General features: G+C 41.9%; 1 protein-coding gene across 1 annotated transcript in view; it reads right to left on the reverse strand.

Moving 5' to 3' along the window:
* Dora (zinc finger SWIM domain-containing dorado) overlaps positions 1–14,833 on the reverse strand; it is a 97,355-nt gene that overhangs the window by 79,310 nt on the left and 3,212 nt on the right. Inside the window, exons 2-5 of the mRNA XM_080275503.1 lie at positions 14,162–14,410; positions 13,048–13,217; positions 12,247–12,420; positions 7,323–7,459 (exon numbers count right to left, since the gene is read on the reverse strand). Of these exons, the coding sequence (XP_080131629.1) occupies positions 7,323–7,459; positions 12,247–12,420; positions 13,048–13,217; positions 14,162–14,410 (730 nt within the window). The remainder of the gene's footprint in view (positions 1–7,322; positions 7,460–12,246; positions 12,421–13,047; positions 13,218–14,161; positions 14,411–14,833) is intronic.

Genomic DNA, 14,833 nt, shown 5'->3' on the forward strand with positions numbered 1-14,833 from the left:
AATAATAGTGACAAAGACCCACTTTTATTTTGGCAGGTCAAGATGCTACACAGGACTGGCTGACTTCTATCATTTCTTTATTGTCCATCCATCCATCCATCATCCAATTCTACGTTGCCCTATGAGAAACGTAGGAGGCCAGGGCTAGGCAAGTTGGTCCTGACAATTAAGATGAGAGTGACCAGCCTCACTCATTCCTGAGTGGCATTACATGAGCAATAAACCCCAACCACACCTTGGATATAACCCTGCAATGGCTCAATCTGATTGCGGCGCCTTAATTACCCACTAAACCACCAGGCGCCATAATTTGGTGTTATGGTTACCACCCAACATAGTAAATGGTTTCCTGGTGTACAGGAAACCATTTTGGCTTGCCACTCAGTGTAGTCGCCCACAGGCAAAAGGAAGAGGAAAGAATGAAGGAAAGAAAGACAGAAGAAGGAGTGTAAAGTAGCCTGTAGGCAGAAGGAAGAGGAAAGAATAAGTTTTTGTCTATTTATCAAATACATATGATTCAGATGTAGTGGAGAGAGTGGAATGAAGTGCTTGTTGGAGATACATAAGAAGGCATGGATGAGTGAAACTGTGCCAGATGAGAGGGAAAAGGCTGTGATTGTGTCCCCCGTACAAAAATACAGGAAAGCGAAGAGAGTGCAAGAATTATCGTGAAGTAAGTTTATTGTATGTTGCAGGGAAGTTATGTGAAGAATTATTATACAGAAAGTAAGAGATATCAGAAGTCCTTGTGAGTGATGAACAGGGTGGCTTTAGGAGTGGCAGATGTGTGGCTCAAATATTTGCAGTGAGGCAGATGGTGGAGAAGGCTTGTGAGAAGGACTACAAGGTGTTTATGGCATTTAAGGATCTAGAAAATGCATACGACTAAGTAGACAGAGACGGATTGTGGAAGGTTTTGCGCATGTAAGCTGTAGATGGGAAGCTGCTAGGTGCTGTCAAGGGTTTCTATGATGGCAGAGAGGCATGCGTACAGGTAAATGGGCATCTAACTGAATGGTTCACGATCAGTGTAGGCATGCAACAAGGTTGTGTGATGCCCCCATGGTTGTTCAATATATATATATATAAAAGCTTGATATAACGAACGTGGGATAAAACAGAATGATTTTTCCCCGTAAGGTTCTCGTAATATTCCAGAAGTTTTCCGTTCTGTCGCAAGGTGTCGGGTTTCCGTATTGGAAACAACCCAGTTTGTCCGTGGCTGTGGAAAAATCATGATGCACCGAAATGTTTCTGGTCAATCACAAGGCACAGGGCTTTGTCACAGGTCGCAGCAACAAGGCGCTTTGTCCCAGGCTGGGTGAGGCCGCTCACCTTGCCGCAGTCTACCAGCAACCCCCCGTACAGTTCAAATCTTCTCTCCAAATGTACGTGATTACTTTGGCATTACAAAATTTTTTGTCCCTTTTCTGTAGAAAATAAGCAAACCAATCGTTCACCATGCCTAAAGTGCAGGAAAAAAAATAAAGAGGGAGGCTTTCTCTGGGTCAGAAATTAGAAATAATCTCGAAGAATCATGCCTGACACATGTTTGGGGGCTGTGTCTGGCATAATTCTACAAACAAGTCATATCCCCCCCAATTGGAGGTGAGTTTTTTACTGTTTTATTTATTATTATTACTGTATTATTATTATTACTGTGGGTTCTGACTGCTCTGTGTGTATCATTATGTCTAGCATAGGCAGCATCTGTGTGTGTGTGTGTGTGTGTGTGTGTGTGTGTGTGTGTGTGTAGCAAAAGAAGCTATTTAGTAGCAACTGTGTACAGGCTTCAGGTCACGAGTTAGGGAAGAAATATGGAAAAAATCGGAAAATTCCGTTCCATCTACGGTTTTGGAACAGAAGCTTGAAAAAGCGGAATATTAGATAAAATGGAATAGGGGTTGGCTGAATTATTCCGTTATATCAAGCTTTTACTGTATATGGATGGGGTGAAGAGAGGAGTAAAAACAGGAGTAATGGAGAAAAGGATGGCATTGGTAATGAATGGTGATGGATGGAATATCTCAAAAATGTTGTATGCTGATGATGCAGTACTACCTCCAAATACCGGACATGAACTTGGTAAACTAGTGCAGAGTTTTGATGATGTCTGTAAGCGTCATGCCTTGAGAGTAAATGTAGAAGAGTAATGTGATGGTAATCGAGAGAGGTAACCCCCAGTGTGATGTTTCAGTGAATGGAGAGAGACTGGAACTGGTGAAAGAGTTCAAACATCTGGGTACAGTGATAGAAAAGACAGGAAAATGTGCAAAAGAGTGGAACGTAGAGTGGCTCAAGGAAGGAAAGTACCTGACGCTATGAAGGTCTTGATAAGAAAGAGAGGACTGAGTGTTGCAGCTGATCGAGGCTTACATGAAGGAGTGTTTGTGCCAACTTTAACATATTGATGTGAGACTACGGTGTGGCATGAAAATGAAATGTCAATAGTGAGAGCAGTAGAGATGAGACTGCTGCAGAATGTATGTGGAGTACAGAGAGTGGATAGGATACGAAATACAGTACTGTAATGTGATTCATGAAAGATGCGAGGTGAGGAAGTCTGTGGACACTAGAATATAAGAGAGAGTACTGAGATGATATGGTCATGTGGAGGGAATGGATAACAATAGAGTGGTGAAAAGGTATACCTGAATGAATCTGAAGGAGGGAGGAGGCGAGGTAGGCCAAGGAGAAGGTGGAGGGATATGGTGGATGAACACGTAAGGAAAAGAGTATGGAAGTCATCAAGGCTAGAGAACTGACAAGAGATTGAGCTGGCTGGATGAATGTTGTGAGAAGTGCATGCTCAGGAATTTGGCACCTCTTTTTAACATGAAACCGTCCAGGCTGACTCTACCGAATACGCTTATGTGAAGGTACAGAATGTGGTGAAAATTTTTGGTGTATCAGATACAGCCAGGATTCTGGGGGCTTGAATGATGAGTGAATGAAAGCTTGGCCCATTGGACTGGGCAAACTTTAGCTGTCTGGACACTGCTACTCCTGTAGGGTGGGAAAGGAGGTCTGGATGATGATGATGATGATGATCAAATACATACAGTAATTACATTCCTAACCTATTTGGATACTTGGATTCATAATTATGGGGATATTTTGAATGGACTGAAACTATCTGGACTACAATCAGACATCTGGTTACATTAGTAGATAAGGTGATCGCATAATAAATTTCCAAACCCTCTTGATAAAAGATGTAACTGCCAAAGCTTTGAGAGTACAACTAAAGGTGGCTGGCTACAAGATATTCAGGATAATTTGCTTTTATGTTTATACACATACCAGTATGTAAAGAACAATACAAAGGATCTATTTAGGGGACTTATCTTGAGGAACCTTATATTTTACAGCTTTTGTGTGCTGCATTTAAAAAATAAAAAAAGTGATAGATTCCACTCCAAAGAACCACTGGAAAACTCACTTTCAATGAAACAAATTTACACCTATACAGCTTTAACCCCTACATGCCAGTTGATGCATATAGCTGTCATGATTCTGAGCGCAGAGCAACGCCGGTTGACGTGTATAGCCACAAGCGTCTTTCCGCAAACTCGAGATGTGGGGATACTTTCATTTGAATGAAGAAGAGTTATTAAGTCTTATGTATCTATAATTTTTTCTCTAGCTGTTATAGTTTGGCAGATATTAGGGTTTGAAGTAATGGTATTTTTTCCAAAATCACGGAAATCCCCCGTAGGGAGGATGTGCAACATCAGAAAACCCCCGGCGTGTAGGGGTTAAATGTGCGAATGAAAAAACTGGAGAGAACGTAAGAATGAAAAGAATTATATACTTTTCTTGTGCATCACCAGTGATACTTTAAATCTTTACTTGATAGATGCAAGAAGGGTTATACCTCTAAAGCATAGTATGTGACCATCAGGCAGTTTTATGAATGCCTAATCTAGTCTTTTGACATCATTAAGACCTATGATATCCCAACTTAAACATCAAAAATATGCAAGAACAGTCAAGTTAGCTTCACTAGCATGGCTCAGTATGTTGCATGCCCCTAGGTTTAGTTCCCTAGGTGCCATGATTGAGATACCAGTATACAAAGATTCTTGGTACCCACTGTTTTGGACCATGTCTAGCCACCACTATGGCCAGTTGCTCTTTTGCTGCTGGGAGCTAATGGCCTTAGAGTAACAGAACTTGTCATTGTGGCTCAAAAGGAGGTTTGACTCAGTACTTAACCAGCCAGCTCCACTGAACTCCTGCTAGGGGGAAGACTTTCCAATTGATCCCTAATAGCAGTGGCTCAATTGGTAGAGAGGTGGCTTGTAGTCCTAACGGACCTGGGTTCAAATCCCGCTGGGGCAGGAAACAGTTTAAGGATTTGAATTTCATAAAAATCAGACTTTACTGATCTACCAGAAGACCCGCCGACATGTCATAAAAATACCCCTGCTAATACTAATACACCAGTCCTGTATGAGACAGCCCTAGCATGTATTCAGTATGGACGGTGGGTGTTAGCGCTGAAGTGGTGACATGTAGAGGTGTGCAGTACGTAGGAGGGCTACTGGGCCATGAAAGCAGGCAGTGAAGCCTATGCCCAGAGTTGGACACATAAAAAAAAAAAAAAAAAAACTTCTGACTAGCATAGCTTCGCTGACCACTATGGCCACAAACTTTACCAAGGCAAGGAGGTGTTCCTTCTCACTTTAAACCTTCTCGAAACCCTATCCACATACCATACAGAAAACTCTCAATTATCCGGTGTAATTCAAGTGGGGTTGGTGGAGAATTAGTGCCCCTCCCTGTAAAACAATTAACTCTAAGCGCTTGACCACCCCGTTTGGGATACATGGCGTCTGGCAATGGATGGATGGATGGAATTCAGGAAAGCCCTATCCTGGCTAAAGTAAAATGCCACAAACTACACAGGACCCCCCTCCCACCATCAGCTCAACATTCAGCGTCGAGCCGGATATTACATAGCTATCCGTCTCAAACCTCAATCCTAAAAACTGAAATTAATGCATAAAATTAAGCATAAAAGACAATACTGATACAAGACAGTAACACAGCACTGGCTGGCTACCATTTATGAGCTGGTTGATACACCTCAATGCTGGATACTGGATAGAACCACTGGTTACATCCTTTTTTTGACGCTGGATATTGCGTCATTTCACCAGATACTGCTGTAATACAGCTGAGCCAGCAGCGCCGGATACTGCGCTGGGCCAGATATTGCAACAATGGATAAATGAGAGTTTAATGTACACACTGAATAGCCATACAGTATTTCCTAAATAGTTCTCCTGTGTTCATAGTAGTACTGTAGTTCTTATTCATTTCTTTTTTTTTTTTACCCCTAGGCGCCGGGGGACGGTCATATCCAACGCAAAATTGGTGGACCAGGGACACCAGGGGATAGCTATAACTGCAAGTGTTTTCACGCCATATGTGACAGTGCCATAGAGTATGTCTTGGATGCAATTATGTCTAGTTTATCTAGTAATGGAGAAGTTATCACGTTGAGAGCAAAGTGAAAGTTGGGACCACAAACACATGCACAAATAAAGCCTGCCTAGCGGCCAAAAATTATGTATATTCTTCATGTCCTTACTCATCAATGCCACCACCAACAGACCTGGGGATGCTAACGCAAGAGGAGTTGGTGAGTAATATGGTTTTTAATCTGTTTCCCTAACTGCTATATTTTCTGAGATATTAAGGTTTGAAAACAAGCAATTTTGGGAAAAATGCCCGTAGAGAGAGGCTGGCAGTGATATACCTGTATATCGTCAGGCATCCAGAGGTTATGGAAAATTGCACACCATATACATATATAATATGTTAGTGGAGAATATTTTCAAATGTTTCATCCAAAGTTTCAAAATGTAATGGAAAAATAAAATACTATTTTTAACTGAGCACTGTATAAAAAAAATAAATAAATAAACTTTTCCCCTCAAATTAATCTGACATGATATATGAAGAGTTGAGATTTTCTTCCAAAGTTACCAGACTGACAGCTAACAGACTGCCTCTTGTTTAGAGCATACAATATATTATGCACTCACTGTTCCCTATCTTACTTCAGCATGTAAAGATTCCATGCACTGATGCAGTTTGCAACAATGAACTGCCTTTCAGTATCCAGTACAAATCACTTGTTAATACATAAACCCAAAACAATTTTATTACTGTAATATGGTGCAACAAATCAAATTGTAATGCTTGCACGTAGATGCAGAATAAACAAAGATGGGGTAAATACTGTACCATTAAGATAGGTTGTACTGTACTACCACACTCAAATACAGTATTCACCAACACTTTCAGTGGTTGTGGCGTTTGAAGTTGTTACATGAATCTGTCTTTTGTGATGGGAATATGAAGCACAAAAAAAGAGGATCAGAATGAAAGATACTTTCTTAGCTACGGAAGTTCATAACCCAAAACTTCAAATACTATGCAGTACAGTACTGTTCAAGTATCACTGTACTGAGCAACAAGAGACCAGCCATTGGTCACCAAGAAAGGAAAGCATAATGAAGGGTTATTGCAATACTGTAATGGAATATGGGTGTAGCAGAGATGAAAAGTTTGAATGTAATGGAGATGAGGTGTCTGAGGAGTATGTGTGGAGTGACGCGTATGGATCGAGTGCGAAATGATGAAGTGCGAAGGAGAACTGGAGTTGTTCGGGAGATGGCTGGTAGAGTTGAGCAGAGGGTGTTGCGATGGTTTGGGCATATGGAGAGAATGGATAATGAGCAATTGGTGAAAAAGATAACTAGATCTGATGTGAGAGGTGTAAGGCTGAGAGGAAGACCACGAATAGGATGGATGGACAGTGTGAAGAGAGCACTGGATGCGAGAGGGATGTCTGTTGAGCAAGGAAGAGTGGCTGTGCGTGACAGAAATAAATGGAGAGAAATTGTGAATGAATAAGTGATGATGCAGCCCTGAGGGGATATTCTCCTGCATTTGGTCTGATCAGCTAGTCAGGTCAGGTGCGGGTAAGGGGATGGGTCTGTTATGATGTGGCAGGGGTAAACCAGCTCTGCTGTCGGGCCCTGCTGCGGATGTCACTGATTGCATTGCGCAGTTGACCCTTGTGCGGTGTGGTGCGGTGAGGATCTGTCCGTTCTACTCTTGGGGCTAAGATGCGAATGAATGTGTTTGAATGGATGAGTAAATGGGGAGTGTGTCGTCCTGTCTCGGCTACCTCCCTTCCTTGGGGGAAGCAGCCTAGGTATATAGATAGATAGATAGTAATTCTGATCAGTACAGATTTCCCACTACTAAAGTTAATATAAAACAGTACTATGGAATTCACTAACCTGAAAACAATGGGTGAAGGTACACAGAATTTAACGAGGATCTTGTGTATGTTGTCATGTAAATTGCTTTCATCCAGCCACCATGCCATCTGTTCATTGGCAGAACCCCCTGCTGTTGGGTCTGGGGCGCCGGACACCTAAAAGAGTAAACATCCACTCAGGACTCTGGTTGCCGCAAGATAGGGGCAGATTTAACCACTCCAATCAGAGAATGTACTCGTTGTTTATTTTTGCAAAGTCCTCAAGTTTTTATTCAGCTTAGGAGAATCTGGTAATGAATGGGTTAGAAACAAACTCTATTAACTCTAACTATGAATGAGCTTCCATAAGTAGAATAAAACTGTCAGGCAGGGATGAGTGAAGTGGAAAACAGACATCACTGTACTGATGGGATTAAGAAACATATGTCTTCCTGCAATAACATGAAAGGATACTGTGTGAGCATTCTTTTGACAAACAACTGCGTGTCATCATCATTATAATTCTTTTCCTCAACCACAGGTAGGCTTAGGTAGGCTCTAGAAACAACAGAAATAAAAGACATAATAGTATGAAAACTAATAAACAGCATGCCCAATGAAATGAGTCACACATCCCTTCACTCACCATTCAAACCTCTGAAATCCAGATTCTGCCTCACAAGCATAACCATCCACACATGTGTATTTCACAACTACCTGCCAGGAAGTCAATCTGATAACCGTCAGGTTAGAATCAGAGGTGCACTTTTCCATACAAAATTCACCCAATCAATTTGATCCCTTGTCCAATCCCTAACCTCATCAATCTTGAAACCACACTACCTCACATACTCATTTAGCATATCTATCCACCTTCTTCTTGGTCAACCATGCCTCTTCCCACCTTCAAACTCACATAAACCGTTACTGTATCCTTTTCGCCACTTTATATATACCTTTTTGCTCCGTATGACCACACCACCTAAACATGTTTTCTTTAACTCCACAGACTTCCTTATCCCACATTTTTTGGAATCAAATTATTTCTTATAATGTCCACCCTGCAATCCACACACATTTCTCGATAACCCCATCTCCATTGCTCTATCTCTTTTCACACTGAACCAGACCCACATCCATATGTTAATGCTGGCACTGAAACTCCTTCATGCAATCTTTTAGCAGCTGCCACACTCACAACATCTGTTTTGTACTAAGTCCTTCACAGTACCAACCACTTTCTTTACCTGTGATCCTCCTCTTTCCATTTCCTTTGCATATTTACTTCTCTTTTCCATCACTGAACTCAGGGATTTATCTTTCAGTCACAAGAATATCTCATTCTGCGTCAACTTCTCTTTCAACAGCCATCACTCTGCGCTCTTCCACATTTACTTTTAAAGCATAAGCACACACACATCAACAAACCTCCATAGTAGTCTGCTTAAGCTCTTGTTCACTATCAGGAAGTAGAACAGCATCAACATACATCTATCTATCTATCGTCAGACACCTCAATCCCGTAAGGGGTGGCCACAAACAAATCACCTCCAAGTCGCCCTGTCCCCCGCCATTTCACTGCCCTGCTCCCAACTCACACCCCACAATCTCATATATCTCTCCACTCCATCCCTCTATCTCATCCTTGGCCTCCCCCTCCCTCTCCCCCCCTCCACCTCACTCACATACTTTCCTTGTCAGTCTCTCACCCTCCATCCTCTCCACATGGCCAAACCACCTCAGTGTGTTCTTCCTAAAGCTTCCTATCACATCCACATCCACACCACAACGCTCCTTTATATCCACATTTGTAAATCTGTCTCTCCATGTGACTCCACAGGCTCCTCTCAAATAACTCATTTCCACTGCTCTCACTCTTAACCTGTGTCCCTCCAACAACGTCCAGGCTTCACTTCCATACATTAGAGTTGGTATCACAATACTGTCATGTAGTAATTTTTTCACTTCCATGCTCACTTCCCTGTTTCTTATCACTGCTTTCAAGGAACCAGCAACCTTTCTTCCTTGTTGAACCATTTCAAGCACTTCACCCTCTAAACCTCCATCCTTACTCATCACACTACCCAAGTACTTAAACGTACTCACATTTTCCATATCCTCACCATCCAACCTCACTGGACATTCACTGACTTCACCTCTCTCAAAGACCATCACTTTACTCTTCCCTACATTCACCTTTAGATTCCGTTTCTTACACACTCTCCCAAACTCATTCACCAAGCCTTGCAGCTCCCCTTCGTCTTCACTCAACAACACAGTATCATCTGCAAACAACAGTACAGAGAGTTTCCAAACACTACCCTCTCTCACCAGGGTCACTCCAACATCCACTGCCCTACCTTGTACCTCTTTTATTACCCCATCCATGTACAGATTGAACAACCATGGAGACATGACACATCCCTGTTTCAACCCAACCTTCAAAGAGAAAAATTCACTCAGTTCACCATCCACATGCACTGCAGCCTTAGCACCAACATACATACTCTTCACAGCATTCAACAACTTCCCATCTACTCCATATATTCTTAATACTTTCCACAATCCTTGTCTATCCACCCTGTCATATGCTTTCTCCAAATCCATGAAAGCTGCATACAACTTCTTTCCCTTCTCTAGAAACTTTTCCACTAAAGATCTAAGAATGAATATCCGATCTTCACAACCTCTTCCCTTCCTAAAGCCTCCCTGTTCTACTCTGTTATTTCCCTAACTCTGTCAATAAGTATCCTACCATACACGTTTCCTATTACACTAAGAAGACAAATGTCCCTATGATTACCACACACTTCGTTTTCCCATTTTCATGTACACTCGCTCCAGAAAGTATCGGTGCAGACTATGCATTAAATATTATGACACACGGAACAAAGGAAACTGGAAATTGCGGTTCTGTCCTCACACACGCAGGCATCTCTGACAATAAATGACTGGTATATCAGATATCTCTTGTGTCCTTCATGATGAGTAGGGAATGGCCGTAGATGTTATAATATATACAGGTATTAACGGGTGATCATTGCCACATGGTTGAATCATTCTGGATGACATCGGACCCACAGTGCACCGATACTTTCTGAAGCGAGTGTACAAGGGAATAATTATACCTAACTTCCAATCCTCCAGGACTCTACCTTCCTCCCAGGCCAAACTGCACATCTTCCACATCCATTCTACTACTATCTCTCCCCCATGCTTCAACATTTCACCACACACTCCATCAATTCCTGGGGCTTTCCCCAATTTGACTTTCTTCATTGCTTCCACAATTTCTATCCTACCGATTTCTTCCTGTCTTCTCACCTCCCTCCTTCTCCCAGCCATTCCCCAGCCACTTATACTTGCATTACTTCCATCCTCTATGTTCAACAATTCCTTAAAGTGTTCTCTCCATTTGCTCACTTTTTCTCCCTGCTCCACTAGTAGCCTACCATTTTTATCTTTCACTCCCCTGCTAACTTCACTGCCACCCTATCTTACTCTCTTCACCTCCTTCCAGAACATTTTCTTACAGTCCCTCCACTTTACACCCAAATTCCTTCCAAATTCCTCATCACTTACCCACTTACTGATCTTTTCACCTCTCTCTTCCTTTCCACATATAACTCTCTCTTCCGCCTCTCAAATTCTTCCACGCCCCTATTTCTCATCCATTCATTGTATGCTTTCTTCTTTTGTGCCACAGCCTGTCTCACCTCTTCAGTCCACCACACTGTTCCTTGCACCCCCCTCTGTCCTCTTCACCTCACACACCACATCACATGCTGCACATATTTCTTGTGTGAATATCCTGCACACACCTTCCACGTCACCCATCTGCTCCAATTCATATGTACCCAATCGTTCCTCCACTTCTCTCTTATATTCTGCCTTTTTCTCATCCTCTTGTAACCTTTCCACTCTCCTTGCAACTACTCCTTCCTCCCATCCCTCCCTTCTTCTATTTCTCCATCTTACTTGGATCTTGATTCTGGCCACCACCTTGTAGTGGTCAGAAAGTCCACTCCCCCAACCTCCATAAGCTCTTGCATCCATTACACATCTTTGCATCCTTCCATCCACATACACATAAGCAATCATTGCCTTCCTTTTATTCAGTTCACCACCCACCCTTCTCATCACTCACCATGGATCATTCTGTGCCTGAAGAGGGTATTGGCTATCACCAACCCCCTCCCGGCACAAATGTCCACTAACACACTGCCATTCTCATCTATCTCAGCAGGCACATCCCACTCACCAACTAGTCCATCCACCTTCACATTCCCTACTTTACCATTCATATCACCAATCAAAAACATTCTCTCATTCCTTCTAAACTTTTCCATGCACACTTCCACATTTGTCCAGAACTCCTCTCTCACTCTGTTTGCACAATCTTCCATTGGCGCATACACACACAATCACCCCCATTTGTATTTCAACTTTCAATCTTACCTACACAATCTTTGACCCAACTCATCCATACTCTCTTATGTTTTTCTACCATCTTTTACTTATAATACACACTCCTTCTTTTGTCCTCTCATTCTCACCTACTCCTGCACATATACCCCATCCATACTCCCATTCTCTCACACTCTCTCCTCTCTATTTAGTTTCAGTTACTCCAAATACGTCCACTTTCGCACCCTCAAGCACCTGGACAATCTCTCTCTCTTTTACCTCATTATTCGCAGCCCTTACATACAACGTCGTGATCCGTACCATGTCCACTGTCAGGTCCTTGGTCGTCATCTTTTGGTCAGTCCTTGTCCGAGGCTTCTTGTTCGTCTTTTTAGTTAGCTGTTTTCTGGGGAGGGGCACTAACCCTCCACCATTTGAGTTCATCAAAGTGATCTCTTGTATTCAAATGAAGATGATGATAATTCAAGGTGTCACTTTCATAAAATGAAGATAATAGTTTTATCATTTTATTCAGGGTCTACTTCAATTTAACTTACTGTGTTGATGTCCGACATCTGACTAGAGAGGATTTCATCGATAAGACGCTGGGCTGTTGGCAATATCTGCTGTGGGAGTTCACTTATGAGGTACTGGGCAAATTTCTGCAGCTGGTCCCTCTGTAGCCGTGACAGGGACTCACTGACTGGGGCACGCAGTTTCACCTGACTTGGCTATAAGAAAGAATGGAGCATGGCTAGTTGGTGGAGCAGCTTTGGAAGGAAATTCAAATAGCTTTGGAAAGGAATTTTTGTTCATAAACCAAAACTTATTATTTTTTATTTACAAACCCAATGTTACATTTTTGGTGATTGCAATCAAGTCTGGTCCTGATGCTATGAGTTTTTTTTTTTTTTTCTTTAATCATATGCTAGACTTGTTTTAAGATGAAAGTGAAGTGTGTGTCTCCATTGATTTTTCTGAGCCCCCTTCCCCCCTTTTGAGTGTTTTCTTTTGTAAAGTGGTGCTTCCGAGGCTCTGTGATCAATAACGGTGTATTAACAGTAGGCTGACTGCCCATTTATTCATGCTGAAAATGAGACCAAACATACAGAAGTACTGTATGAATTCTTGATGATACATAAGTTATAACTTTATTTGATTCTGAAAGCTTACTACATACTACTGCAAGTAGATACCTGTACAGTAATTTAACCTGTACACTGAAACATACCTCAAAAGATAACATGGCTCTTACTGCATGAGTATCTGAACTGTCTTTGCCCATATTAGTTCAGACATGGGAATAGGTGCTATAGTCCGTTACATCAAGGTCTTACTGTACAGGTGGGATGGTTTACCTGGTGTATGCGGTGGAGGCAAACTGCTACAACATGGGAACACCATGATGCATTGGCTGAACAGGTGCAATTGCAGGTGGTGATGCGACCTCGGTCAAAGGTCACGGCTACATTGAACTGACCTTTTGTTCCCGACGATGACACCACCACCGTTGCACTCAAGTGAAACCCTTGGGACCAAACACACAGCTATATTATTTAACTAAATCTATATCTCCATACCTATAACTTTAAACCATAAGGGCTTACACATGACAGAATTTATTTGTGGTAATATATAACACTGAAACAAATACTGTACCACTAATAGCCTACACAGCAATTCTGAAATATTGTACAGACCTAGCATTTGAAAATCATACCATATTCAAGCCTTCTCCTGCTCCTCCACTATACATCTGCGTATCACGTCTGCCACCACTCATCTTCTCTCTACCCACCCCCTGACACCTCCACCTCCTTCCCTCCTTCTTACCCCAGACTGACTGGCAGGTAGAATGGATAGGATTAAACCAATAGTGGGTAGGTCATTTTTTATGAATGCCATTGTTCTTTTACCTCTTAACTGCAGTGAGATACTGGATCTCATTCATACAGTCACCTTTGCTCTTAAAAACCAACAATTTACTCCATTAATGTTACCACTACTTTCAACCCATGCCCCTCACAAACATACATAAAACTATGAACCAGTCTGCAAAGATCTTGTTCCCTTACTGCAGGCGATCTTTCATCACATGCACATGCCTGATCAGATATTCCCCTCTTCATCATTCATGTTTGTGACAAACTAGCCCTGTCCAACCTTGCCTTTAGCCATAAGCTTTTCACTTTCTCAACTTCTTTCCAGTACAATGATTCACTCTTTTCTTTCAAACATGTGGCCTTCCACTTTCAAAAGTAACATAGTTTTTTAATTTATATTGTTTAGCACTTGATGTGCACTTGCTTAATAGGCATAGCATACATCATCTCAATCTATGTGTCTATAAATTTAGTGTTGTGACTGAAAGAGCTGTGTTTTGCATCTAAGAAGCAACACTGTATTTTGCATCTAAGAAGCAACAAAGACTCAGATGATGTTCCAAAGATAAAAAGGTGTAAAGATACTTACCAATTTGTAGTGGGTCATGCACGCTCTTGTGCTTGTAGTGGTTCTCTCCACGGAGAAACTCGTCTGCATTGCCATTGGCAAGGCAGCTATACAATCTGATATCTTCTTCATTCTCAGGGAAACTCCAAAATGCTATGAGGAGCTGTAACTGCTCAGGAACAGGTGGCATCATCTGCTCCACCACTTCAAATGGGATATGAGCCGCCACCGTCCTTGCACACATCTCCGTAAGTGAATGTACACCTCCATCTGTTCATGTTAATATGTAAGTGTTAGACCCAACATGAAATTACTAAATGTGTATTTACACTACAGCATAAGAAAGTAGGTACCGGTACACTCCAAGGTCAGCATCATGTTCAGCAAATCTGGAAAATACTAAAAGTCAACTGTACTGGTAGCTGAGAATCTTTATCTATAGCCAGATGCCTTAATCCCATAAGGGGTACCACAAACAAATCACCCCTATGACAATATAAATCAGGCTATACAGTAACACTCCATGTCCACTCCACCTGCAAATTTCTTCGTGTTGTGGAGATGGCTCACTCAGTGTTATCAGAATATACCTTGCACAATTTATTCATTTCCTATTCCATATGCCACAACCATGCCCATATTAGCTGACTGAACTACCAATATCTCCACAAGATAAGATACTGTCACACGAGT

Source organism: Coenobita brevimanus, chromosome 61 (assembly GCF_032717465.1).
Source record: "Coenobita brevimanus isolate Jiangsu-jjx chromosome 61, ASM3271746v2, whole genome shotgun sequence".
Taxonomy (NCBI): domain Eukaryota; kingdom Metazoa; phylum Arthropoda; class Malacostraca; order Decapoda; family Coenobitidae; genus Coenobita; species Coenobita brevimanus.